At 41.5% G+C, this 27,847-nt stretch overlaps 2 protein-coding genes and 4 non-coding genes across 10 annotated transcripts; 1 reads left to right on the top strand and 5 right to left on the bottom strand.

The window, feature by feature from the left end:
* The first annotated feature begins 1,373 nt into the window (after positions 1 to 1,373).
* Positions 1,374 to 20,881, top strand: RFC4 (replication factor C subunit 4). 2 transcript variants are annotated; one of them, XM_039478590.2, is made up of 11 exons: positions 1,374 to 1,637; positions 3,900 to 4,042; positions 7,786 to 7,864; positions 12,120 to 12,199; positions 14,966 to 15,085; positions 17,587 to 17,730; positions 17,922 to 18,042; positions 18,998 to 19,123; positions 20,371 to 20,451; positions 20,522 to 20,635; positions 20,708 to 20,881. In XM_039478590.2, the coding sequence occupies exons 2-11, from the start codon at positions 3,912 to 3,914 to the stop codon at positions 20,801 to 20,803; spliced, it is 1,092 nt and encodes a 363-aa protein (XP_039334524.1). In that variant the 5' UTR covers positions 1,374 to 1,637; positions 3,900 to 3,911; the 3' UTR covers positions 20,804 to 20,881. The 2 variants fall into 2 exon arrangements, with proteins under 2 accessions (XP_039334524.1, XP_039334523.1); XM_039478589.2 differs by having other exon boundaries at positions 1,376 to 1,435.
* EIF4A2 (eukaryotic translation initiation factor 4A2) lies at positions 20,876 to 27,271 on the bottom strand. 4 transcript variants are annotated; one of them, XR_012518856.1, is made up of 12 exons: positions 27,173 to 27,271; positions 26,351 to 26,399; positions 26,131 to 26,263; positions 25,721 to 25,860; positions 24,761 to 24,929; positions 24,545 to 24,654; positions 24,173 to 24,316; positions 23,515 to 23,652; positions 23,192 to 23,281; positions 22,892 to 22,971; positions 22,356 to 22,466; positions 21,559 to 21,650 (listed from the first exon to the last, which is right to left on the bottom strand). XR_012518856.1 is itself a non-coding variant. In XM_003926994.4 (11 exons), exons 1-11 carry the CDS (start codon positions 27,199 to 27,201, stop codon positions 21,506 to 21,508), a joined length of 1,224 nt encoding a protein of 407 aa, XP_003927043.1. In that variant the 5' UTR covers positions 27,202 to 27,268; the 3' UTR covers positions 20,876 to 21,505. The 4 variants fall into 4 exon arrangements, 2 of the variants coding, with proteins under 2 accessions (XP_003927043.1, XP_010336001.1); XR_012518857.1 differs by having other exon boundaries at positions 22,360 to 22,466; XM_003926994.4 differs by lacking the exon at positions 22,356 to 22,466 and having other exon boundaries at positions 20,876 to 21,650; positions 26,351 to 26,396; positions 27,173 to 27,268.
* LOC120367657 (small nucleolar RNA SNORA4) lies at positions 23,028 to 23,167 on the bottom strand. Its single transcript, XR_005581982.1, has one exon. It is a non-coding gene; the product is annotated as a small nucleolar RNA SNORA4 (small nucleolar RNA).
* On the bottom strand, positions 23,345 to 23,474 carry LOC120367652 (small nucleolar RNA SNORA63). The gene has a single exon (XR_005581978.1). It is a non-coding gene; the product is annotated as a small nucleolar RNA SNORA63 (small nucleolar RNA).
* On the bottom strand, positions 23,966 to 24,143 carry LOC120367680 (small nucleolar RNA SNORA81). The gene has a single exon (XR_005582001.1). It is a non-coding gene; the product is annotated as a small nucleolar RNA SNORA81 (small nucleolar RNA).
* Positions 25,962 to 26,030, bottom strand: LOC120367682 (small nucleolar RNA SNORD2). Its single transcript, XR_005582003.1, has one exon. It is a non-coding gene; the product is annotated as a small nucleolar RNA SNORD2 (small nucleolar RNA).
* Positions 27,272 to 27,847: the final 576 nt, after the last annotated feature.

Raw genomic sequence — 27,847 nt, 5'->3', positions numbered from 1 at the left:
GGTTACTGTAGTTAAACCCTCATTGGGTTAGGCCTGAAATATAAGTTCTCAGAGCCCCCTACTTCCTCTGCATGACCAAGTATCACGTTGTCTGTCTTCACCCTCCTAGTCCATAAAGCTATTTGAGGACATCTTCTAGCATTTTCCCTGCAAGGAAATGCTGCAGGCATCTAGCACAGTGCATGGACATTTCGTAAGCATTTGTTGCAAGATAAATGAATAAACATGTAGAGTTAACAAGGATATATTGGTGAGTTTGTGCCAAACAAAACAGTCATTCATTTGATGAAGACCTGGATCAACTTTATGGGTTAGTAATTAGCAAAGGCTTGTGGAGAAGGTGGCCTTTGAGAAGGGTCAGGTTTCAATAGATTAAGGAGCAATTTAGAGCTAAATCAAGTACTTGGAAACTATTAAAAACCGCGGCCTTGGCTGGGAACGGTGGCTCATGCCTGCAATCCCAGCACTTTGGGAGGCCAAGGCGGGCAGATCAGGAGGTCAGGAGTTTGAGACCATCCTGACCAATATTGTGAAACCTCGTCTCTACTGAAAAAAAAAAAAATTAGCCGGGCGTGGTGGCGCATTCCTGTAATCCCAGCTACTATGGAGGCGGAGGCAGGAGAATCACTTGAACCTGGGAGGCGGAGGCTGCAGTGAGCCGAGATCAGGCCACTGCACTCCAGCCTGGGTGACAAGAGCAAGACACCGCCTCAAAAAAAAAAAAAAAAAAAAAAAAAAACAAGCCGTGGCCTTAGACACCTGCCGAGAGCCCACAGTGCATGAACCTTGGTGGGGTTAAACATGATTCTCAATCCTTTAACTTTTATTGAACGCCTGCACTTCCAGATTCCTACATCGGGCCCAGGAATTACATCAGATGCCCACAGCTGCATGGTCTTCCCTCGCTACAACAGACAGACACTATTACAATGAGCCACGTACCCTCCAGAGGGCAAGGCAATGCATCTTCTTCAGATGTCTCTGCCCTTAAAGCACGCGCGTTCTGCTCTGCGGCGAAGCAGGACAGGGAGGACAGGGACCCGCACCTACGAAGAGAGCGGGCTCCCGAGGCCCGCGCGCCGCCGCCCAACACTCGTTGCTGAGCATGCCCGGTAAGCAGCCCCAGGGCCGTGCCCGCGCAGCCCTCGCGCTCACGTCTCAAGCGGGAGTAATGTGCTGGGAGAGGGCGAAACTATATTTCCACCCTCTAAGCCATGCCTGTTCCAGTCCAGTTCTCCCTGAAAGGCCGTCTGGTTCATCACCCGCTTAAGTGAAACCACAGAAAGTGCAAACCCTTCACGACGCCGGCAGCGCGCACCCGGACCGGAAGTGACGTGTGACGTGCCCACGTAGTCCTGCCGGCGTATTCCCGCCATGCCTTTCGCCCGCCGTTCCGTGGCGGGAACTGAGGCGACTTGTGGGGACAGCGGTGATCGTAAGTCCCCTGGGCCCGTTATTCTCAGATTAGGGGACAGAATTAAGACTTCGAGACCATCTCGTCCTTTTTGTATCGTGGAAACCTCAGGAACGAGCCGGCGGCGGTGACCTGCTCGGGAAGCCAGGCTAACTGGTGACAGACTGGAAGGACTGCATGCCCGCTTCGCCTTCCCTACTTCTTCCCTTGATGCCCCTGTGAGGTCTGCCACCTCCTTCGGGGCCCCAGCTTAGCCGCCCTTTCATGCCCTGGCCGCGCCCTCTGGGGTTGAAATGGGGGTTCCGGACAGCGTCTTGCAGAGCCCGGCTTAGGGCTGTATTGCTATTTAACAGCCCGAGGCAGGGATGGACTAATCCAATAACCTTATAAAAACCTTGGCTGTTTACAGATATTAAAAATTTATTGTATTTTGTTTTATTTTATTGAGCATATCCCCATATGCCAAGCACAGAACTATATATTTGCACACATTCTTTTATTTAACTCGCTTGTCCTATGGAATAGGCCTTAGCTGCTTTAACAGAAAAGGAAGCTGGCTCTCATAGATGGTAATTCATTCACCAATTTTTTTTTTTTTTTTTTTTTTTTTTTTTTTTTTTTTTTTGAGACAGAGTCTTGCTCTGTCGCCAGGCTGGAGTGCAGTGGCGCGATCTTGGCACACTGCAACTCTGCCTCAGCCACCCGAGTAGCTGGGACTACAGGCGCGTACTGTTTTTGTTTGCCCAGCTAGTTTTTGTTTTTGTTTTTGTTTTGTATTTTAATAGAGACAATGTTTCATTATGTTGGCCAGTCCTGACCGTGTGATCTACCTGCCTTGGCCTCCCAAAGTGCTGAGATTACAGGCGTGAACCACCGCGCCCAGCCCATCCACCAAGTATTATGGGGTATCTACCATGTACCAGGCACTGTTTTAGGCACCAGGGCATGTAGCAGTGAGAAACATACAATTACTGGGGATTTTTCAGGCAAGCTAATGATGCTTTTTATCCCTGAAAACAGCCTGGAAGAATGTTTACCTGCATGTTAGAAATAGTTACCTTCTACCAGGCGTGGTGGCTCACACCTGTAATCCAAGCACTTTGGAGGCCAAGGCGGGTGGATCACCTGAGGTTGGGACTTCAAGAAATAGTTACCTTCTGGGTGGGATTTTGTGTTCATTTCTTAAATTCCTCATGCTTTCTGCCTTTTTAAAAAATTTCTTTAAGTGAGTGTGTTGTCAGAAAAACAGCTGTTCCTATTTTAACAACAGAGTCGTCTGTCGTCGCGTCCCACCGCCCCCCCCACCCCCGCACCTTCTCTTCCCCATAGAAAGTCTCTGAAGGGAGGTAGGCATCGACTGTCATTAAAACAGGGCCAGGGCCAGGCACGGTGGCTCACACCTGTAATCCCAGCACTTTGGGAGGCCAGGGCAGGAGGATTACTTGAGCCCAGGAGTTCCAGATCAGCCTGGGCAACATGGTGAAACCCTGTCTCTATCAAACATTTAAAAACTTACCCGGTTGCAGTGGGGTAGGTAGGTAGTAGTATGCACCTGTATTCCTAGCTACTGGGGAGGCTGAAGTGGGAAGATCACAGGAGCCTGGGATATCAAGGCTGCAGGGAGGCGTGATTGCACTACTACACTCCATACTGGGCAAAAGAGTGTGACCCTGTCTCAAAAAAAAAAAAAAAAAAAAGTTGTGGAGAGGGGGTCCTTAAGTGAATTCTGGCCCAAGGAAAGGAGTGAAGGTTCTCATTTGTGGTATGAGCCCAGCCCCTTTAATTGTGGAAGAGTCCATTTCAGGCTCTGAGCTAAAGCTAGGCCCATGACTGTGAAAGAAACCATGGAGGCCCATGTGGTTTGGTCATTAGCAGCATCATATTTAGCAATGCATTGGAAACCCATTAAACATTTTTGTGACATAGAATCATTGTTCTGTAACTCCTGCACTGGAAATAGATTTTAAGTTCCTTAAGGACTTTGACAGCTTTTTTGTCCTCGTAGACCTCTGTACAGCACATGCAGAGTGGCACAGGTCATGGGGTGATGTCCTTTATTAAGGAACACCTTTGCACAAGGCTAAGTGTGCTTTCAGGCTGTACTGTGTTTCCTTTTTTTGTTTGTTTTTTTGTTTGTTTGAGACTAAGTCTTCCTCTGTCGCCCAAGCTAGAGTGCAGTGGCGCCATCTCGTCTCACTGCAACCTCTGCTTCCAGGGTTAAGTGATTCTCCTGTGTCAGCCTCCCAAGTAGCTGGCAGGCTGGTCTCAAACTCCTGAGTGATCCACCTGCCTCGGCCTCCCAAAGTACTTGTATTACAGGCTGAGCCACCATGCCCAGCCTTCAGGCTATATTTTCTCATAATTTTCCCTCCTTTCCTGTGGTACTGATTCTGATAATGGTTTCAGAAAAAGCTTTTTCCTGTAGTGCTGATTCTCACAATTATTTCAAAAAAAGCTTTTTTGTTTCTGTCTTGCACCTGAGCAGGGTGAAGTAACCATGCAGGCATTTCTTAAAGGCACATCTATCAGTACCAAACCACCGCTCACCAAGGATCGAGGAGTAGCTGCCACTGCGGGAAGTAGTGGAGAGAACAAGAAAGCCAAACCTGTTCCCTGGGTGGAAAAATAGTAAGAACACTTGTGTCTTTGTTAAAATACTTAAGAAATTATCTCTCTAACCAGTTCTGATCACTTTTTTTTTTAAGACAGAATTTCACTCTGTCACCCAGGCTGTATTGCAAGGGCACAATCTCAGCTCACCACAACCTCCAACTCCTGGGTTCAAACAATTCTCCTGCCTCAGCCTCCTGAGTAGCTGGGATTATAGGCATGCACCACCATGCCCAGCTAATTTTGTATTTTTAGTAGAGATGGGGTTTCTCCATGTTGGTCAGGCTGGTCTCGAAATCCCAACCTCAGGTGATCTGCCCATCTCGGCCTCCCAAAGTGCTGGTATTACAGGCGTGAGCCACCTCGCCTGGCTGATACTTTTTTTTTTTTTTTTTTTTTTTTAACTTATAGAGGAATGCTTTGTTCTGTTTAGAAGTTGTCTTTGAAAAAAAAAAATCACACAGTTATGTAAGTCATAGAACCCTGGAACTAAAGTTGCCTGAGAATAATCTAGTTTAATTCCCTTATTTTGGAGATTAACTAAGATCTCTACAAGTAGAGGCTTCCGTTTTAGGGCCTGGGATACACAAACGAAGAAAACAAAAATTTCTGTAAGCTGTCTATGAATACTTGGTCAGGAGTTCTACTTAAATCCAAATATGTAATCTGTTCCCCCTTTTCATTACACTAGGTGGAAATTAGTATTATTGCTATTGAGATGGAGTCTTACTCTGTCACTTAGGCTGGAGTGCCGTGGTGCGATCTCAACTCACCGCAACCTCTGCCTCCCGGGTTCAAGCTATTCTTCTGCCTCAGCCTCCTGAGTAGCTGGGGTTACAGGCACCCACCACCATACCTGGCTAATTTTTTGTATTTTTAGTAGAGATGGCCTGTTGGTCAGGCTGATCTCAAACTCCTGACCTCAAGTGATCCACCTGCCTTGGCCTCCCAAAGTGCTGGGATTACATGCATAAGTCACTGCACCCAGTTCTGGAAATTGAATTTTGGTTAGCTCATACATGTTTCTCCAAACAACACTTGAATTGGCATTTAAATTGTCAGTCAGCACTTGGCACGGTGGCTTACCCCTGTAATCCTGTAATTCCAGCAATTTGGGAGGCCTAAGTGGGAGGATCACTTGAGGCCAGGAGTTCCAGACTAGCCTGCCCAACATGGCGAAACCCCCTCTCTACTAAAAAAACAAAAATTAGCCAGGCATGTTGACAGGCACCTGTAATCCCAGCTACTGAAGAGGCTGAGGCACAAGAATCACTTGAACCTAGGAGGCAGGCAGAGGTTGCAGTGAGCTGAGATCACGCCACTGCAATACATTCTGGGTGACAGAGAGAGACTGTCTCAAATAAATAAAGTTGTCAGTCAGCTAAGTTACATTACCACAAGTAATTGTCACCATTGGTTGAATGTAGCCTCAGTTATTACCAAGGTTTACCGATTGCTTATAGGTCAAGTAAGGCCCCATATGTGTTTTTTGGTTGGTTGGTTTTTTCTTTTTTTGAGATGGAGCCTTGCTTTGTCGCCTAGGCTGGAGTGCAGTGGCATGATCTCAGCCAAGCAACCTCTGCCTCTCAGGTTCAAGTGATTCTCCCAAGTAGCTGGAACTACAGGCATGCGCCACCATGCTTGGCTAATTTTTTTGTATTTTTAGTAGAGACAGGATTTTACCATGTTGATCAGGCTGGTCCCCAACTCTGACCTCAGCTGATGTGCCCTCCTTGGCCTCCCAAGCTGCTGGGATTGCAGGCAAGAGCCACCACACCCGGCTCCCTCATATGTTTTGTTTGGCACCAGTAAAGCTCATGAAAATCTAGATTTTTTAATTAAATTATTTGGAGGAGGGTCTGGATTTTCCACTTCTCAGGAGATCAGGAAACACTGGAGACAGGTTCTCACATGACAACAATTATGTGGACTGTGTACTGCTTCTCCTTTTGGAAGGGTCGTATGTTCCTCAGTTTGCCATGGTCCCTGCTATATCTTGCCTTATTCTCTGCCTTCCTCACTCTTGTTATCTGCTTAATCCCTGGTATTTGAATATAAAGACTCTGCTTTATAACATATACTAGAAAGAACATCATAATTCCTACCTAGTGCGAACTTGATTTATCAGAAAAGTATGGATCAAAGAATTTTTGATTAGTTAACTAAGCACAGAGCCTAATCTTAGGGTTGGGAGTATAACTTTGTTCTAGCTTCTCTTAAAATTCAGTGGTGTAAGATGAAAATATTATACTTCCTATTGGTTAAACTTGTTTTTGTTAGTCCTCAATGAAGTGAATAGGTCTTCATTGTTTTGTGCAGTTTGATTATGGAAAAAATAGGCATTAACTAGTTAATAATATACTAAGTATATATGTAACTACATTAACCAAAATAGTTACCTATCCTAAGGTTACTAAATAGTTTTCTCTTTTCAGCTTAGGTTCATGATCTTATTTTGTCAAAATATAATAATGGGGTTTTTTTGTTGTTGTTTTTTGTTTTTTTGAGATCATTTGGCTCTGTCACCCAGGCTGAAGTGCAGTGGCACAATCTCAGTTCACTGCAACTTCCACCTCCTGGGTTCAGATGATTCTTCTGCCTCAGCCTTCTGTGTAGCTGGGACTACAGGCATGTGCCACCATGCCCGGCTGATTTTTTTTTTTTTTTTTTAATTTTTAGTATGGATGGGGTTTTACCATGTTCACCAGTCTGGTCTCAAACTCCTACCCTCAGGTGATCTGCCTGCCTTGGCCTCCCAAAGTGCTGGGATTACAGGCATGAGCTGCCATGTTTGGCCAATAATAATGCTTTCTAAGCAAAGTGTTCATTTTAATTTATTTTTCTATTTTTATTTTTTGAGACGGAGTTTCGCTCTTGTTACCCAGGCTGGAGTGCAATGGCACAATCTCGTCTCACCGCAACCTCCACCTCCTGGTATCAGGCAATTCTTCTGCCTCAACCTCCTGAGTAGCTGGGATTACAGGCACGCACCACCATGCCCAGCTAATTTTTTGTATTTTTAGTGGAGATGGGGTTTCACCATGTTGACCAGGATGGTCTCGATCTCTTGACCTCGTGATCCACCCGCCTTGGCCTCCCAAAGTGCTGGGATTACAGGCTTGAGCCACCGTGCCCGGCCTTTTTTTTAATTAATTTATTTATTTATTTATTTATTTTTGAGACGGAGTTTTACTCTTGTTGCTCAGGCTGGAGTGCAATGGTACGATCTCAGCTCACCACAACCTCCACTTCTCGGGTTCAAGAGATTATCCTACCTCAGCCTCCTAAGTAGCTGGGATTACAGGCATGCACCACCACGCCCAGCTAATTTTGAATTTTTAGTAGAGATGGGGTTTCTTTATGTTGGCCAGGCTGGTCTTGAACTTCTGACCTCCGGTGATCCACCCACCTTGATCTCCCAAAGTGCTGGGATTAGAGGTGTAAGCCGTAGCGCCTGCCACTTTAGTTTTTAGTTAGTGTTTGTAGTATGTAAAATAAAATTATTTTGCTTAATTTTTGTGGGTATAGCAGATAAAAGCAATTCAGATAGGAAGTAAAACATTATTTCACTCTTTCAGAATGTGTTCACTTAATGGTAAAAACAAATGGGGTTTCCACCTATTTCAATTATGAGAAAGTTTCTCATTTCATTGCTGATGTTTGAGAATTATCATTGGTATTTTAGTAGGAGGAACACTTGAGACTTTTCTGTGGCTACTATAATATACTAAATAAATCTTTCCTCCTCCCCACCCCACGAGTCGCCCAAAATGTGTGGATGAAGTTGCTTTCCAGGAAGAAGTGGTTGCAGTGCTAAAAAAGTCTTTAGAAGGAGCCGATGTGAGTAGCAAATGCTGTTTAATGTCATTGGGATGTTTAAGATTTAACTTATTTACCTTCTTCCTCCCTTTATAACTTCTAGCCCTCATTAAATATCATGCTGTATGTACAGTAGGTCCTTGATAATATTTGTACAATGATGATTAGTTCAACTATGTACTGAGCATCTATTTAATCTTACATAGGATTATTACATAGTATTCAAATAGAAGTCTTTGAACAAGACACACTATGCCCCTTTTTTCATGGGTTTTCTTGTTTGTTTGTTTTTGTTTTTGTTTTTGTTTTTTTGAGATGAAGTCTCGCTCTGTAACCCAGGCTGGAGTGCAGTGACGTGATCTTGGCTCCCTGTAACCTCTGCCTCCCGGGTTCAAGTGATTCTCTTGCCTCGGCCTCCTGAGTAGCTGGAATTACAGGTGTGCACCACCATGCCCCGCTAATTTTTTGTATTTTTAGTAGAGACAGGGTTTCACCATGTTGGTCAGGCTGGTCTGGAACTCCAGACCTCGTGATCTGTCTACCTCAGCCCCACAAAGTGCTGGGATTACAAGCATGAGCCACCATGCTCAGCTTCGTGGGTTTTTATTGGTGGGGAAAGATAGAATAAACAAGTAAACCAAATAAATAATTATAGATAGTATTATATGCTATAAAGAAGAGCCAGAGATTCCTCTAAAGTATAATTGCTTACCTAACTTTAGGATTTGGATTTACTTATAATACAAAAAAAATCAAGCTTTGAATTCTACTTGTAGCACTCTCTTCTGCTGTGATATGGGGTATAAAATATCCATGAATAACTTGCATTGTAAATTATTCTGAGGTAAGATAAATCCATGTGAACAATTAGCAACTTAAAGTTGTGTTATAATGAATACCCATAGTGCTTTAACAGCTTAGCAAAGTGGAGAAGTGGGATGTGATTTTTGCTTTATTTTCAAGATTTGCTCCCTTTTCCTCAAACTAACTGCTTTTAATTAGCAGTTCTTTTGGGTTTTGCTGCCATCATTCTCTTGCTGAAATTTTACTACTACAGTACACATTTTCAAAGAAGTTAAATTTACAAAACCGTTTAGAATCTTTTTCTTTACCAGTATGTGCTTTGATTTGATTCATATACTCTTATACCTTTTTGGCTGGGCAGGGTGGCTCATGCCTGTAATCCCAGCACTTCAGGAGGCCAAGATAGGAGGATCACTTGAGGTCAGGAGTTCAAGAACAGCCTGGTCAACATGATGAAACCCCATCTCTACCAAAAATTACAAAAACTAGCCAGGCTTGCTGGTGCACACCTGTAGTCCCAGCTACCCAGGAGGCTAAAGCGGGAGAATCACTGGAACCTGGGAGGCAGAGATTGCAGTGAGCCAAGATCGTACCACTGCACTCCAGCCTGGGTAACAGAGTGAGACTCTTGTCTCAAAAATATATAAATAAATAAGTAATAAAAAATAAATAACACAAATATGCTTATTCCTTTTAATTTTATAAATAGCGTACCATTTTATTTTTTTATATATTTTGCTTGCATATCTCGGTAACAGTATATATGTTTCAGTTGCAATTGCATAGTAATTACACAGATTTTAAGTTGATATTGCAGGACAATAAATATGTAATTTAATTACTAGTATCTTCAGCAAATGTAGTTTTTTGTTTTGTTTTGTTTTTTAATTGAGACAGAGTTTTGCTCTGTCTCCCAATCTGGAGTGCAGTGGCCTGATCTCAGCTCCCTGCAATCTCTGCCTCCCAGGCTCAAGTGATCCTCCCACCTCCACCTCCTGAGTAGCTGGGACTACAGGTATGCACTACCACACCCAGCTCATTTTTGTATTTTTTTTTTTTTTTTTTTTTTTTTTTTTGAGACGGAGTTTCGCTCTTGTTACCCAGGCTGGAGTGCAATGGCGCGATCTCGGCTCACCGCAACCTCCGCCTCCTGGGTTCAGGCAATTCTCCTGCCTCAGCCTCCTGAGTAGCTGGGATTACAGGCATGCACCACCATGCCCAGCTATTTTTTTTGTATTTTTAGTAGAGACGGGGTTTCACCATGTTGACCAAGATGGTCTCGATCTCTTGACCTTGTGATCCACCCGCCTCGGCCTCCCAAAGTGCTGGGATTACAGGCTTGAGCCACCGCGCCCGGCCTGTATTTTTAATAGAGACGGTGTTTCGCCATGTTGGCCAGGCTGGTCTCGAACTCCTGGCCTCAAGTGACCTGCCTGCTTTGGCCTCCTAAAATGCTGGGATTACAGGTGTGAGCCACCATGCCCAGCCTAAGATCTAGTTCTTGACTTTATGCCTTCTAATTTATGAGGCTGAAGTAAGAACTTCAGTTTAATGTTTTGTGCATCTTTTCAGACTAAGTTTTGTAAAAAGGTGAAATAGTTGTTTCAATTCAAAAGAGTAAAGGAAAACAATTCATTCAATTTACTTTGAAAGGTTTTAAAGAATTATAAGAAGATAATTTTTTCAGAAATTGATTTTAAGAACTGGTATTCCACATACAGTTCTTGAACATACTAAATATATTAGACTAGTATGTAATGTAAGGTTTAATAATTTTACCCAGTTTCCAAGAATTTATTTTATCTAATAGTTACCTGGATGAATTGTTACATTGTTAAGGTTTGCACAGATCAAAATAATAGTTATAGACCTTAATTACTAAGAAGGCTAGGTGGCTTTTTGTGTTTTGTTTTTAAGTTACGGACCTCATAGTTTGTACCTTAAGCTGTATGTTATGAATGTAATAGTAATAGTCTTCTAATTAACTTATTTGTCTGACTGTTGCTTTATTCATTCATTTGGCCAATACTGACTACTGTAGTAGATGCTAGGATACAGATGTGAATAGAACAAATAAGGTTCTTGGTCTTTTAATGAAGTAGACAGGCATTTCACAATTAAACCCCACAGTCAAATAAATAACAATAAACCAATGCAAAATGCAACAAAGACTAATGAGAAAATAAGAAAGGAGACCTGCTTTAGATTGAATGGTTTCTGATTTGTAATGCATTAGGAATTGGCCAGGCAGAAAGAAGAGGATCAGACTCCAGGTCATGGGAACAACATGTTCAGGCCAAAAAGTGCCAAGTTGTTAAAGGCCTTGGTAAGCTGGAGCCTGGAAGGTGAAGGAGGTGGTAGGCAGATCATGAAAGTCCTTTAGGCCATGGTAAAAAGCTGAGGGTTTTTTTGTTTGTTTTGTTTTTCTAAGTGGAGTGCAAAGCCAGTGAGTAGTTTTAAGTAGCAAGCAGAGTGGTGTCTGATTTGGATGAAGAATGAATGGACAGGAAGAGGGAGGATTAGGCAAGAGTGGAAACAGATAAACTCTAATGCCTTGTTTCCTGCGTACAGTGATTTCCTTACGTGAAAGGACATACTGAAGAATGTACGGTTTCATAACAGAGCTCATTAGAATTTGTTAATTCTAATAAAGACACCATTAATCTTCACCACAGATCAGTTACCTGCTTAATAGGAGCCAGACTAGCTAGATGTAGGTTGTGAAAGAAGGTAGCTAGTTATTTAATCTTACCCTTTCCTCTTCTAATGAATTCTCCCTGATACATACAAGCATCCTTACAGAGTACATAATTTTTTGTTAATATTTCTGTTCTTGATACTTTTGCTCATTCAGAGCCCTAATTGTATCTTTTTTAGTCCTTTTTCTTCAGTTTTGGCCAAATCTCATTACGCTTTTGGTCTGCTTCCCCTTTGAAGCAGCTGACATTTTATGCAATATAAAATCTTACCTAATATTGAGTGTGGAGGTGGGATAGGAAACTGAGATTCCCTTTAGAAATAAAAGGTTTCTCATTCCAGCTTTGAAAATTTCTAAGTGGATTAGCTATAGAGCAAGCATAAATATTAGTTCAGCTACCAGATTAAAAAGATACTTTGGAGCCGGGCGTGGTGGCTCATGCCTGTAATCTCAGCACTTTGGGAGGCCGAGGCAGGCAGGTCACCTGAGGTCAGGAGTCCTAGACCAGCCTGGCCAACATGGTGAAACCCTGTCTTAAAATAAATAAATAAATAAATAAATAAATAAATAAATAAATAAATAAAACAAAAAAAAAGATACTTTGGGAAAAAAGGGATAGTATATGAAAAAGTAGGATTTAGATCTGTCAGTACTATGATATCAGTTATATTAAGAAATCTTTATAGTTGCCTTATTCCACATTTTTTTCAATCATCCTTTTTATCTGTTTGTGCCAGAATACCATTTATAAAAACTAAAATTTAATTTCTACAGCTCCCTAATCTCTTGTTTTACGGGCCACCTGGAACTGGAAAAACATCCACTATTTTGGCAGCAGCTAGAGAACTCTTTGGGTACGTTGAAATCAACCTCTTTTTACTTTTTTTTTAAGATTTGACACCAAAATTCTCGGACACTGCTTTTTTTCTCTAAGAATTTACATTGAGTTTTTCTGTAGGATTGTTTTCTTTTTAATTCTGAATCTAAAAAATCCCATGAGCCCATTTTGTTCCTCCGACACTCCCCTGAAGAAATCAGCTTGCCTGCATCTTTTGTAACCTCCATTCTGAACCTTGTTCGAGTGGGAGCCTATGATTTTTTCCATCACTTCCTTTAAATTTTCCATTATAATTTTGGACCCAGAGGGCCCAGCTTAATCTCCAATTGTGCTGATAGCTTTATCACCCTGTTTTTGTTTGTTTGTTTGTTTGTTTTTTTGAGGTGGAGTCTCGCTCTGTCGCCAGGCTGGAGTGCAGTGTTGTGATCTGGGCTCACTGCAACCTTCGCCTCCTGTGTTCAAGCAATTCTCCTGCCTCAGCCTCCTGAGCAGCTGGGACTACAGGCACGCACCACCACGCCCAACTACTTTTTTGTACTTATAGTAGAGATGGGGTTTCACCATGTTGGCCAGGATGGTCTCGATCTCTTGACCTCATGATCTGCCCACCTCAGCCTCCCAGTGTGCTAGGATTACAGGCATTAGCCACCATGCCCAGCCTCACCCTCTTAATGATTATGTTCGCATCTGTGTGACCGTGTGATAGAATCTGCTGTATCTGATGGTATTGTTTACACCATCCATTCTAAAGTTCCTTCTGCTCTGGACTTCCTAGGCTCTGACTCTGGAGTGGCTAAGCCAGCTCTTTTCCCTCAGGTCTCCTGAGTGTAAGCAGAGTAGGTGGTACACCAGAAAATCTTAGTGCAAGTCATTTTCTTAGGTTCCTCTTCCTAGACTGACGATCTTGGTTTAACCAGCCGTTTTAGAGGAGCCCCTTACCTAGAGTTAAAAGATGTGTAGTGGGCCGGCCCCGATATACATGAAACATGCACACACATATCAAAGGCCTTCTTGAGTTTATCCAGAATTAATATCAGGCATACAACCAATGGAAATACCTGAAATCCTACATATGAAAATAGGCCGGTCACGGTGGCTCATGCCTGTAATCTCAGCACTTTGGGAGACTGAGGTGGGCGGATCACCCGAGGTCAGGAGTTCGAGACCAGCCTGGCCAACATGTCAAAACCCCATCTCTACTAATAATATAAAACTTAGCTGGGCGTGGTGGCATGCGCCTATAGTCCCAGCTACTCGGGAGGCTAAGGCAGGAGAATCGCTTGAACCGGGGAGGCAGAGGTTGCAGTGAATCCAGATCACGCCACTGCACTCCAGCCTCGGTGACAGAGCAAGACTCTGTCTCAAAAAAAAGAAAATAGATAGGTGCCTCTGAAATCACCAAAGGTATAAGGATAATTGCTTATGTCAAAACGTAAAAGACAAAGGGAGAAGCTGCTATGCGCCTAATAATTTTATTTCACAGCAACTTTTGATTCTCAGTAAAATTATAAAAGAGCTTTTTTTTATTCCACAACTCAGTGAGACAGAACCAATCCAACTGAGCCTTAGCAGTTGTTTATTACTTAGTCAGTCCAGATTGTATAACTTTTTCTATATCCTTTATAAAATAATGTTTGTCTTTAAAGAACTTACTTTAACAGTGAATTTCATATTTAATATTGTGGTTTTAATATAGAAAATACATGCATGTAGATGTTTATGTTCATAAGCATCCTTAGGATATGCTGATTAGGAAAAATAGAGATGAAGCTCAATCACAACTCTTGCTTTTTTGTTTAAAAGTTGTGTGTGTGTGTGTGTAAAAGACTAGAGAGAAGTTTCAAAACAGTGCTTCGACAGTGTGCCAATTTTTTTTTGTTTATTTTATTTTGATTTCTCAGATTTCTCTACAGTAAGCATATATTACTTTTAGTATATGCTTTTACGTTTTATTAAAACTGACTTTTAAAAACTGTTTATGTTTTAATCTATTAATTTTCCTTAATCCAGTAAGTTTCCTTATAGCAAACTACCCTATGGAAATAATTTTAAATGTGCTCTGTTGTAACATTATTTAAGATTATAACATTTAAAACTATCTAGATGGTAACAATAGAAGAGTGCTAAGTAAATGTTGGTACAGTCATAGGATGAAACATCCTATGACTATTAAAATGGCATTTACAGTGGTTTTGATAATATGCCAAGATACTTACTATAAATGCAGAGTGGAAAATTGATTTAAAATTTCATATATGGGGCCAGGTGTGGTGCCTCACACCTATAATCTCAACATTTTGGGAGGCCAAGGTGAAAGGATCACTTGAGACCAGGCTGTTCAACATAGTGAGTCCCTGCCTCTACAAAAAGTAAAAAAAAATTAACCAGATGTGATGGCATGTGCCTATAGTCCCAGCTAGTTGAAAAGCTAAGGTGGGAGGATAACTTGAGCCCAGGAGCTCAAGGCTTCAGTGAGCCATGATCATGCCACTGTCCTCCAGCCTGGGTACAGAGCGAGATCCTGTCTCCAAAACATAAAAAGAAAAGGCATTTTATATGTTATGTAATAATATCTACATTTCTTTAAATGCATGGAAAAAAGCCAAAATGTTAACTGCAGCACTCTGCAGAAGAGAGAATACAAAAGTGATTGTGTGCCTTCTATCCATACTGTTTACTAGGTGGATTTTAAACATATGCAAAGTGTGCAAATGTTAAAATGTGATTTAAGCTTAGGTTACTTGTATGCTCTATGTTTCATACTTGTTTCATTTTGAGATAGGCCTGAACTTTTTCGATTAAGAGTGCTCGAGTTAAATGCATCTGATGAACGTGGAATACAAGTAGTTCGAGAGAAAGTGAAAAATTTTGCTCAGTTAACTGTGTCAGGAAGTCGTTCAGAGTAAGTAAATTTGCCCTCCCTTCTCCATAGTGCATATTATTTTAAATATGTGTTTCTGCCATCACTTCTCAGCCTTTTGGTTAAGAGCAAGTGTATTTTTGCCAAATTGTCAACCCCCTTTTCATGTTAGATCTTATTTTTATCTAATTTTTTTAAGCCCAGAAATGACTTTCTATTGTAATAATTACATTGTTTAGCCGTCAAAGTTTTTACTGAGATTTTTGTCTAAGGAACATTTATTAATGGAATTCCATAGTTTGGTATGAAACTGTACCTAATAATCAGAATCCTCATTTTTGCAGTTGTCTTAGGGAAATAAGTATACCCCTCCTTCATAGTTGGGATGACCATATATATGTTCTTACCCAAACTGTGACACTTTTGAAGTGAAAGAAGATATTAATAATTAAAATAAGATTAGGCCAGGCGCAGTGGCTCACGCCTGTAATCCCAGCACATTGGGAGGCCAAGGCAGGCAGATCACCTGAGGTCAGGAGTTCAAGACCAGTCTGACCAACATAGTAAAACCCTGCCTCTACTAAAAATACAAAATTAGCTGGGTGTGGTGGCATGTGCCTGTAATCCCAGCTACTTGGGAGGCATAGGTGGGAGAATTGCTTGAACCCAAGAGGCAGAGGTTGCGGTGAGCCAAGATTGCGCCATTGCCCTCCAGCCTGGGCAACAAGAGTGAAACTCCATCTCAAAAAAAAAAGAAAAGGACTATCCTGCCTGAGGTTAACAGGGATTTAATCAACTACTTATACTCCTTAGGTGGCAAAGGTCCAGGATTACAGGGGTGGTACCTAGACATGTATGTAAATTTGATATGAGTACATTTCAAAATTTGTGAATGACTCATTTTTAATATCCACCTTGAATTGATGGTACAGTCAGTCATAACCTCTCTAGTACCTAATTTACTTTTGTGTGAAATGAAGACTGGGATGTGGACTAAAAGACTCTGAGATCCCTTCTACCATTAATACTTGAAATCTATTTTCTTGATATAATTTTCATACAATTATGTTAAATGCCCTTATGTTGGGAGAAAAAATTTTTGTTTCTTTTTCTTTTTTCTCTATTCAATGACCTGGTTCCAATGAAGGGGAAAAAGTTTTAATGGCAGATTACCAAAAATCAATGTACAGAACATAATAACCCTCAAGATGGGAGAAAATATTTACAAATCATATATCTAAAAAGGTACTTATATCTAGAATATATGAAGAATTTTTAAAACTCAGTAATAAAAACAAATAACCCAATTAAAAATGGGCAAAAGATCTGCATAGACATTTCTCCAAAGAATATATGCATGTCTAATAAGCACATTAGAAGATGCTCATCAACATCATTAGCCATTTGGGAAATGAAAATCAAAACCACAGTGAAATACTATGTAACTCCCACTAGGATGGCTGTGATAAAAAATACAGAAAATAACAAGCATTGACAAGAATGTGGAGAAATGGTAAGCCTCATACATTGCTGGTTGGAATTTAAAATGGTGCAGCCTACTGGAAAACATACCTGCTCAAAAACATGTAAACAAATGTTCAGGCTGGGCGCGGTGGCTCAAGCCTGTAATCCTAACACTTTGGGAGGCCAAGGCAGGGGGATCACTAGGTCAAGAGATGGAGACCATCCTGGCCAACAAGGTGAAACCCCGTCTACTAAAAGTACAAAAAATTAGCCGGGCATGGTGGTACATGCCTGTAGTCCCAGCTACTCAGGAGGCTGAGGCAGTAGAATTGCTTGAAACTGGAAAACGGAAGTTGCAGTGAGCGCGAATCGCACTGCATTCCAGCCTGGCGATAGAGCAAGACTCTGTCTCAAAAAAAAAAAAAAAAAAAACAAATATTCATAGCAGCATTATTTCTAATAGCCAAAACATGGAAACAACCCAGATGTCCAGCTGATTAATAGATGAATAAATATGGTATATCCATTTGCCATAGTATTTGGCAACACAAAGAAATGAAGCAAACACATGCTACAACATGGATGAAACTTTAAAATATTATGTTAAGTGGGCTGGGCATGGTGACTGACGCCTATAATCCCAGTACTTTGGGAGGCCAAGGCGGGTGGATCACCTGAGGTCAGGAGTTGGAGACCAACCAGCCTGGCCAACGTGGCAAAACACCGTCTCTTTAAAAAAATATATTAAGTGAAAGAAGTCAGCCACATATAATGTCCAGAATAGGCAGTTATATAGAGACGAAGTAAACTAATGATTGCCTAGAGCTGGAAAAGATTGGGGGAGGAAGAGTACTTAATAGGTCCTTAACTCTTTCTTAATAGGTCCAAAGTTTCTTTTAGAACATAAAATGTTCTAAAATTAGATTTTAGTAATGGTTGCACAACTTCATGAATATGCAGGAAAACACTGAATTGTATGATTTAAATGGGTGAATTGTATGATATGTGTATATTTCAACAAAGCTGTTAAAACCAAGGTACATAAATATGCTCAACTCCTGTGTGTTTCTCTGAATCAGTGGGAAGCCGTGTCCACCTTTTAAGATTGTAATCCTGGATGAAGCAGATTCTATGACCTCAGCTGCTCAGGCAGCTTTAAGACGTACCATGGAGAAGGAGTCTAAAACCACCCGATTCTGTCTTATCTGTAACTATGTCAGTCGGTATGTATATTGCCCTGAAGACAGATGCTAGGCAGCCTTATTTTGATAGCCCAGTTAGGGAAAATAAATTTAAATTATTCAAGGCTGCATTATTTTTCCTCCATCAAATTGTGATTTGTTCTTGATAAAAATGAGTTCTTTTGGGGAAATTTTTCTTTAGACACCAACTTGGTTTTTCTCATCTTCCACAGAATAATTGAACCCCTGACCTCAAGATGTTCAAAATTCCGCTTCAAGCCTCTGTCAGATAAAATTCAACAGCAGCGATTACTAGACATTGCTGAGAAGGAAAATGTCAAAATTAGCGATGAGGTAATTACTAATTATTACAATTATTAGGGTTCCTAATTCCTTCCATGAATGCATATAAAGAGGCCCTGAGTTAAATGTGTGTTGCCTCAGTCCTGATGCCAGTTCTTCAGACAAACCTAAGCTAAAGGAGCAACAGTTAAAATGTCTAGGAAGACAAGGTTTAGCCTTTCTGTTACTTTTTGCGTTCTCTGTTAATATTTCAGAGACCCACAACTGAGGTGGATTTCATACATATAATGCAAATTCTGCAACATAAATCTCTGCATGATGACCAGATTTTAGTCTTCTAGCTAATACTTTAGTACTTCCCTAAAACTGATAGAAGCATAAGGCCCTTATTCATTATCACAGAATTTAACCATAATTTGAATTTGCTTTATGTGAGCAAGAAAATGGGATGAATATGGAACATTTTTTCATCTCTACAAATTTCTTTCAGAAGCAAGAGATCTCTGTTCTTCCATTGTGCTGATGTTGTCTCTGTAATTTCTGCCCCCTGTAGGACTGATCATTTTCCCTCCCAAAACAGCAATTTTTTTTCTCATTAACTCTAGACTAAAACATAGGGTTTTCACTTTTATTAAACATTTTATTTTTTGAGACAGTCTCGCTCTGTTGCCCAGGCTGGAGTGCAGTGGCGTGATCTCGGCTCACTGCATCCTCCACCTCCCGGGTTCAAGCGATTATCCTGCTTCAGCCTCCCAAGTAGCTGGGACTACAGGCATGTGCCACCACGCCGGGCTAATCTTTTGTATTTTTAGTAGAGATGGGGTTTCACCACGTTAGCCAGGGTAGTCTGGAGCTCCTGACCTCATTATCCGCCTGCTTCAGCCTTTCAAAGTGCTGGGATTACAGGCGTGAGCCACGGCAGCCGGCCCCTATTAAACATTTTTAAATTAAAGTCATAAATCGTTAATTGACCTTCATAGGTTAAGAACAACTATTTTCTCTTCAGGGAATAGCTTATCTTGTTAAGGTGTCAGAAGGAGACTTAAGAAAAGCCATTACGTTTCTTCAAAGTGCTACTCGATTAACAGGTGGAAAGGAGATCACAGAGAAAGTGATTACAGACATTGCTGGGGTAAGAGTACTGGATATTCTGAATTTCTTTTTAGTTGGCTTTTTTTGTGACTTCTAGGAAATTTTCATCCAGCTAATACTGAGTATTTAGCATGTGCCAAGTACTGCACTAGGAAGTATAAGGGAATGGCCTGGGAGGATCAGAGCGTTTCAGGTGAGGAGATAACGCTGACTTTTCAGATTGTCAGGCATGGACGTTTCAGGAAAGAAAAGGACACTTTCAGTTCCTCTATTTTATTTTTTTTGAGATGGAGTCTTGCTCTATCGCCCAGACTTGAGTGCAGTGACACAATACCAGCTCACTGCAACCTTCTCCTCCCGGGTTTAAGCGATTCTCCTGCCTCAGCCTCCCAAGTAGCTGGGGTTACAGGTACCTGCCACCACATCTGGCTAATTTTTCTGTTTTTAGTAGAGATGGCATTTCACCATGTTGCCCAGATTGGTCTTGAACTCCTGACCTCAGGTGATCTGCCCACCCCACCCTCCAACTCAGCCTCCCAAAGTGCTGGGATTGCAGGAGATGGGAGCCACCGTACCTGGCCTTCAGTTTTAAGATTTTATAAGATGCTTTTCTTTGGCAGTTAAATCAGTTTTAGCAGATGTCCTGTTCTTATACATGAAAACTATTTTGCCAGCTGTATATAAACAAAAGGTGTATCCAATTTACAGTAACATTTATTAAATAAAATGGAACACTCCGTCTTTGGATACCCTTGTCGAAACTCACCTCGGAATCACTATTGCTTAAAAATTTAAGACTAATGGTAATCCTCTTAAATTTTCCGATATTGTAGATTTTTTAAACCGGTATCATTGGCATTTTTACTTGGCGAAAATTTTAGAAAGGGCATTTCCCCTTTCCAGGGCAAAGAGAAATCAGTCTCCTTGGCTGATCTTGGTCACTGCTCTGAGGAATCATAGTCACTGGGGGAAAATTTAATGTTCATCCACTGACCAGAACAAGCTGTAATAATCCACTTGTGCCCAAACCTGGGAGATTGTTTCATATACTTCACAAAGCAGCCATGAAAGGGCTTTAAAATCACAGCTAGCTGTCTGTTACCACCTTGGTTGCTTAGTAACTGGAGTTACTCTGGACCTCCCTTTTCATTCTCCCAGTGCCTTCCCAACTTTGCAGCATTATCAAGGCATTAGCTAGGTATTCCAAGTGTGGAACAGAAGGGACTGGGGGCAGGGAGGCAAATTGGCAGTCTTGTCTAGTCTTAACCTAACGGTTCAATTACCTAGGTAATACCAGCTGAGAAGATCAATGGAGTATTTGCTGCCTGTCAGAGTGGCTCTTTTGACAAACTAGAAGCTGTGGTCAAGGTAAAATCAGCTTACTAACTTTTGGGAAAGTATTAAGTGATCATACCAAAAAAATTTTTTTTAATTATAGGACTTAATAGATGAGGGTCATGCAGCAACTCAGCTCGTCAATCAACTCCATGATGTGGTTGTAGAAAATAACTTATCTGATAAACAGAAGTCCATTATTACAGAAAAACTTGCTGTAAGTAGGTACTTTGCACATGTCAATGAAACATTTATACCTGAAGGATGCTAATGTGAGTTTTTCTTGCAGGAAGTTGACAAATGCCTAGCAGATGGTGCTGACGAATATTTGCAACTGATCAGCCTTTGTGCAACTGTGATGCAGCAGTTATCTCAGAACTGTTAACAATGAATAAGATACTGGAATATTTTTTTGGCAAATAATGGGGTTTATAAAAATAAAATGACCAAAAGCACCTTTAAAGTGAATATACAATTTATTTAACATTCAAACTTCATTAAGACATGTGCAATATGGCAATTTTACTGGGGATTAAACCCTACCTAGGATGATTGCTTGCTGGGGCTTAGCAACAGGGTCCAGTTCACACTTAGCACTAATTAAATACTTTATTGAATAAATACAATACCAAACAAAATGCAGTCAAATGCTTTCTAAAAAAAATTAAAGGCCTTTCTACTCAGGCTAATGACAAACACAATAAAGGCAGATATGCTAGTTTAACATAATTCGCTGATTTTATACAGCACTTATATCTTTTAGTCCACAAGTATATTATTAAATGATAGAGAACATCTAATACAACCATTTCTACAGAACTAGGAAATAAATTTCTAAGAAAGAAAGATTTTACAGACCCCATCTTTTATACCCACCCCAACAGTCTAACTCTAAAGAGGATAAAGCCAATGCTTTTCCTCACAAGAGCTCACGACTAATGTCGCTTTGCTATCAAAATCTGTATTTCTGATCCGTTATGAGCATTGAGACAAGATTCAAATATTCCCAAAGAAAGAAGCACAATGCACGTTGTGATCGCCTATTCAGCAACAGCGAGCACTGCATCCAAAACTCTCATCCCAGGAATTAAATAAGATCAGCCACATTCATGGGCATCTCCTCCACTGTAGTATTGTAGAAAGTCTCAATGTCACGAAGAATCCTCTTGTCTTCTTCGGTAACAAAGTTTATAGCCACACCTTTCCTCCCAAATCGACCCCCTCTGCCAATTCTGTGTAAGAAAAAAGAAACAGCAGTCAGAATGTTACTTCCTGTGTAATTTATAAACTACTGAACATGACGATCCACTTGTTAACCATCAGCTGCTGTTTACTTATCAAGGTTATAGTTCGTGCTTCTAACTGGAGCACTAGCTGCTAATATCTAGAGAAAAAAATCTTCCTTTGCAGTTAGTGCCAAAAGGATTCAAGGCTTGTCTGGCTGCAAAATGAGATTTTATCAGGCATCTTGAGCATTATTACAAAGCAGATGACAAGTATTGTGTTTGGGGTAGTGAAATTAAAGCCCATACCAAAGTGGGCCAGCCAAGAGCAGGTGTCAGCCTGGGACAGATGTAAACACCAGAAATAAAAGAGCAGTTATGTAATCCATTTCGACGCACCTCTGGAACTGTAAACTGTAAACAAATGCTGCAAAGGTTAACTATTTTCTAAAACTTACTTTTTTCCAGTGGGAAAACAATTATTTGGTATGGTAACCCAAACTTATCACTGCTTTTTTGCTCAGTTTCACACGTTGTAACTCAAATTACTCAAAACGTGTTTAACCTCCAAAACAGCTACCTTCCATGTTAGAAACCAGACAATACAAACCACCTAGTAAGAAAGGTTCCCTAATACTAACACACAAAATGCCTTAGCTGGAACAACTTAAAATAATCAAATAATCATGACAAAAGAAAAACAAATATAAATACCGACTCGCTCTTTATTCAAACAGTGTGCTGTTTCGCTTATGATTCCACGTCCTAAATTACGTCAACGCCGTTTCTGAGTGCCATCTCGTCATCAACTGCTGCTATCGACTCCTGTATTTTTTAAAAAGTCTTTTTTTACATCATATAACAAAGTACAATTCAATTTATTTAGGGATAAAGCCACTATAACTAAACCAGGGTTCACTCAAATTGCTATCAGACGACACCACGAAAATCCCAACTATAGAAAAATCACCAAGAAAAAGCACATGAACACACCATCACTAAAAGCTCAAGCATAAGCTAAGACCAACAATTGTGGAAAAAAAAAAACCTACGTCCACAATCTGGGCAATGTTTACAAGTTTTCCCACTTTGTTCTCTTCTGCCTTCCCTAGCACAAATTTAATTACAACATCTTACTGAACACTATTGACTTTACTCAATCTATTCCTTGATTTGACGTTACCCTTTCATACAAATGACATTAGAAAAACGAAGTTTTTTTCAATACAGTCAAGATGCTGGCTTCTCACCTGTGAATATAGTTTTCACGATTGGTAGGTAGATCATAATTTATAACCAAAGACACTTGTTGCACATCAATCCCGCGAGCCTGAAACACAATGGCATATGTTAAAAGTTATAATCCAAAAAACTGGACACCTATGTAATGTAGGCCACAAAATAGTAGCAAACTATAAGTGGTATAGTCCACTGTGGAGCGTGGTCTTTATTTTATTTTTCCAAATAGCCCAAGCTGGTAAAGGTTACTTAATAAACCTTACCCACAAAAAGTTAACTTTTGGTAGACTTTTAAGCATTGAGAGACTTACCAACAAGTCAGTAGTTATCAGAACACGGCTTGACCCTGATCGGAATTCCCTCATGATAACATCTCTCTCCTTCTGGTCCATGTCACCATGCTGCAAATTAATAAACCTTAATTCAAGAATCACCAGTCAGGTCAGTATTTAATTCTAATTAACATGTATGAGACCAAGCGTCCCTGGCTGCTACAAGAATAGCAGACAGGTATAGTTAAGAAACAACGTTATTTTGAGCAGGGGGAACGACAACACAGCACTTAACAGCTATATTGTAGTCTAAATCCTGCTTTAATGGAAATCTAGACATTTTAATTTAGAAAACCTCTTACCAGAGCAGAAACTGTGAAGTCTCTGGCATGCATTTTCTCAGTCAGCCAGTCTACCTTGCGCCTTGTATTGAGAAAAATAACAGCCTGCGTAATTGTCAGCGTCTCATACAAGTCACAAAGTGTATCCAACTTCCATTCCTATGTTTAGAAGAGACAGTTAACAGTCATTTAGTTTCCAACTTTCTTCAGGTAAAAATTCATTCTGACCCCAGTTCAAATACAGGTGCCCCCATCCCCAGTGTTTAAAAAAAAAAAAAAATCACTCTGGCCCAGGTATGGTAGCTTATATCTGTACTCCCAACACCTGGGAAGCAGGTGGATCACCTGAGCCCAGAAGTTCCAGACCACCCTGGGTAAGACAGTGAAACCCTGTCTCCACCAAAAATACCAAAAGTAGCCAGTCTCGTAATACAGAAATTTTAGAAATTAAATTCATTCTGCAGGTCTAATGAACTATTGCACCAAATCTTAAGACAAAGGACACTGGACATTAAGAAAGAGGTCCACCCGAGTCTTTACAATCTAGTGCTGTTACTTTTCTTCTTGTGTGTACTCTGCTAGCATTATTGCAAAAACCAAGACACAGTCCTAGTATCTGCAATTTTAGCACAGTGCTTATACAAGAAGGTAAAATAACATCTAACAATCAGTCAGTTACCTCTCTCTCAACATTAATATAAAACTGTTTGATTCCTTCAAGGGTCAATTCTTCCTTTTTCACCAGAATTCGAATTGGATCTCTCATGAATTTTTTGGTCACTTCCAACACATCAGTTGGCATTGTGGCAGAAAGCAACACAACCTTAAAAAGAGACAATTATGTTGAAGCACAACTTATGCAATAATACCCAAAGAAAAACGTTTGAAGCCAAGCATCTGTCTTACTACGGAATGTAGTTAAGACAAATAGTTATGCATCAAGTGCTTTCAGCAGGGGGAACGACAGTAAAACATGTCAGATGTATTCTAACAGTACCTGCATTAAACCACATCTCTACCTTTAAAGAGAGGGGTGAAGTAATATCCTTACCTGAATACTTGTATTTAGTTTTTGGAAAATCTCATAGATTTGATCCTTAAACCCACGACTCAACATTTCATCTGCTTCATCCAAAACAAACATTTTGATCCATTTTGGAGCTGTCAGAAAAAAGCCGTATGTCATTTCTAGATCTACTCAGTGATAATATGACTTTTCAACTATGTACAGTTAAAAAAAAATCATACACTTAAAGACAATACTTACAAAGGTATCTTCTGTTTAACATATCAAACACTCTCCCAGGTGTACCAACAACAATATGTGGTGCTTCAGCCTGCAGCTTTTGCATTTCATTTCGAACATTTGTTCCACCAATGCAGGCATGGCAAGTTGCTCCCATATAGTCTCCAAGTGCCAGAATTACCTTTTGGATCTAAAAACCAAGGCTTAATTATTATCTTGCAGAATTCCAGGATCAATGACTAATTTTTAAAGCATAATGGCAAATATAATCTGGTCTGCCAACAGCTTTTATGCATGCACAGCACAAATCTACTTCCAAGCTTAAAATGCAGACTGACCTAACTGCTTCAATGTAAAATTCCCTTAATGTCTTTCTTGTGCCTTGTCAGACTTGGGATGCTGTTGCCCCACACATGAGCTAGACAATTCAAGAATAACATTTCCTACATTATTCTTCACACTGTGTGTAGGAAGGAATACATAGTGAAATATATGTTCTGTAATTACAGCTAGGGCAAATGTTGATTTTTTTATCCTCCCCAGAAGGTATTGTGCCCTACATAATCTTGACCTCAATAAAGCCTACAGCTTTATTAGGAAGGTTTAATTCAAAGCCAATATAGCAGTGAGCTTTGAAAACATAGCATGCAACAGATGCATCACAAACTACGGAGACAGTCAAATGGTAACATGTCACTGCAGTTTTCATGTTGCACAACTGCATTCAAACTTAAAAAATGGGGACAGATCTAGCACATCCAGAGAGCTTCGGATTCTCAATCTATTCGTATACAACCCTACAAACCATACCTGCATACACAGTTCTTTTACAACTTTCAACAAAAACTCCCTGCATGCATGGACAATTAAATGGAGGGACCTGGTAGGACCAATTTATACTAAGTTTTAAATTCTTCACAGTTGTGAAACCTGAAACCTATGCAACACGCAAGCAGTTTTTTTGAACTACACTATCAATACCTGTTGAGCCAGTTCTCTGGTGGGGGCCAATACTAGTGCTTGGGTCTCCTTGAACTCAATCTCCAACTGTTGCAGGATGGAAATAGCAAATGTGGCTGTCTTGCCAGTACCTGACTGAGCTTGAGCAATCACATCATACCCTAAAAAAAGTAGGATACATATTTACCGATCCCACATCAAATTGTCACTTCTACTTCACACCATGTATTCCATTTGGAACATGAATTATGCCCAAATAATCAAGTGATCAGCAATGAGTATTCTCTTCATTTCAGGTCAGTCCCGAAAGATGATTGCCATCATTTCACTTTAAGGAATACAAACAGGTGCTAGTCCCCCAGAGGTTACTTTCCCTTTCATGGTTCACATCTATGTAGAACAAAAATTCATTTCCTAAGAGTTTCTTTTACCTTTAATACAGGGAATAATAGCTCTCTGCTGAATAGCGGAAGGCTTCTCAAAACCGTAAGCATAGATGCCCCGAAGAAGAGACTCCTTTAAATTCATATCATCAAAGTTATCAACAATCTCATTCCAGTTGCTCTGTAAGTTAGAAAAAAATAATGCACGCATAAATGAGATGAACACACTCACCTTTTCAAAGCTTCAAGATCCAAAACCGTTTCTTACCTCGATGACACCATCGGGGTCCATTCCCTCTGGGCCGCCATGTTCTCTGCTGACAATAACACTGCAGTCAGACATCATCCCTTCCAAGCCTCCTTAACTCCATCTTAAAGGGACAGCCCTTTGCAACCCGTCTCCGCACGTTACCCTTCCGTGCCCGAGCTAAAGCAGCCGCTGCAGGGCGAGTATCACATTGTGCGCCTTTCTACAGGTTGGGAAAGCAGCCCCCGAGGATCGAGCGTAGGGCGCTCCCGTTTCGGCGGCGGAACGTCTCGCGAGAGCTCCGCGCGCTGAGCTCCGCCCCCAACAATGCGCAAGCCGGGTGATTGACGCGGGCGGAGCGGCCTGGCGAGGGCGAAGCCAACGGTTTGCCGGCCACCACTGCCGGTCCGGTCGTCGCCTCCGCGCGGTGGCGAGTGCAGACCGCTGCCTCCAACCCTCCGCCCACTGAAGCCTGTGACCCCCAAGTCGTACGGCTGACCGAAAATAAAAGTTCAGGTCCTAGTTACACTCTGCCGAACGCGGACTGCGCCACGGGTTTTTGCGGCTTGTTTGCCGTCCTCTACACTGGGAGAGGAAGCAGCTGAAATTTCATCATGTCTTAGGGAGGAAAAACGCCCTTTGGCCAGTTTCCGCACCCTCATCCTGTCTCCCCACAATCCGGGCCCTACCCATCATGGAAGCTTCGCGAAGGGCACAGGGGTGCTGTATCCCAAGGAAGCGTCCACGAATTTTTAGTTTCTTGTCTCCGTGCCATCCACTATCACCTCCCCTGGCGCCCTATGACCTTCACTACAGACCGCGACCGCCAACAGAGCGCCATACCTGTTATAATCCGCAGAGCCACCAGACATGATCCGATAAACCCACTCAGCGCCCGACTGAAAAGACAGCACCGCCGCGCCACCCGTTTTTTATAGGCTCGTGGCCGGAACCCGTTTCTCGCGGATGAATTTTCTCACCGTGCTGCGGTCAGCCACAAAATTGTGATCCTGGGGTCATTACTTCGGACAAAATCCTAAGCAAGTCTGTAGGAAAATCCAAATGTGGTCATTTCTAGATATTACGGGGTCGCTGGAAATCCTAGGGCCCAGGGTTGGGTTGGGACTCTTTGCCTCGCGGCGGAAGGATATTGTTGCAGCGTTGCTCAAACGCTCCGCGCCCGCCCTGCTCCTACGGGGTTTCCGCGTCCCTGACGCAGAGGCGGGCCGAGGAGCCCAGCTGGAGCCGGAGGCGGAAGCCCGAGGCGCTGTTCGCCGGGCGTCCGGGGCTTCCCCCGGGCGAGGTGTCCCGGTTCTCGGCTGGCTGCCGGCGCTCTAGTGCGGGAGGGGAATTCGGTTATTCCGCTTGCTCCCACCGCTGTTTAATTTGCCGATGAAGACCTGCCTGGCGTCTAGCCTGACGTTAACATCCATTCAGCTCTCGGAAACGTAAAATTCCTGCTAGGGAAAATGTCGGCCACCCAGCGAGTCCCGGACGGTCCGGTTTACCGGTACATTT

Source organism: Saimiri boliviensis, chromosome 8, assembly GCF_048565385.1.
Source record: "Saimiri boliviensis isolate mSaiBol1 chromosome 8, mSaiBol1.pri, whole genome shotgun sequence".
Classification (NCBI taxonomy): Eukaryota; Metazoa; Chordata; class Mammalia; order Primates; family Cebidae; genus Saimiri; species Saimiri boliviensis.
This window is presented reverse-complemented; position numbering and strand designations above follow the sequence as displayed.

Bases quoted from the DNA above. Each gene is read 5' to 3' on its own strand.
- RFC4 (XM_039478590.2), top strand. From the start codon at position 3,912: ATGCAGGCATTTCTTAAAGGCACATCTATCAGTACCAAACCACCGCTC. The intron at 7,865-12,119 runs GTGAGTAGCAAA...TAATTTCTACAG, and splicing joins AGTCTTTAGAAGGAGCCGAT to CTCCCTAATCTCTTGTTTTA. The intron at 18,043-18,997 runs GTAATTACTAAT...TTTTCTCTTCAG, and splicing joins ATGTCAAAATTAGCGATGAG to GGAATAGCTTATCTTGTTAA.
- EIF4A2 (XM_010337699.3), bottom strand. From the start codon at position 27,201: ATGTCTGGTGGCTCTGCGGATTATAACAG. The intron at 26,400-27,172 runs GTATGGCGCTCT...TGTTATTGTCAG, and splicing joins GGCTCTGCGGATTATAACAG to CAGAGAACATGGCGGCCCAG. The intron at 23,282-23,514 runs GTAAGAGGTTTT...ATTAATTTGCAG, and splicing joins ACTTCACAGTTTCTGCTCTG to CATGGTGACATGGACCAGAA.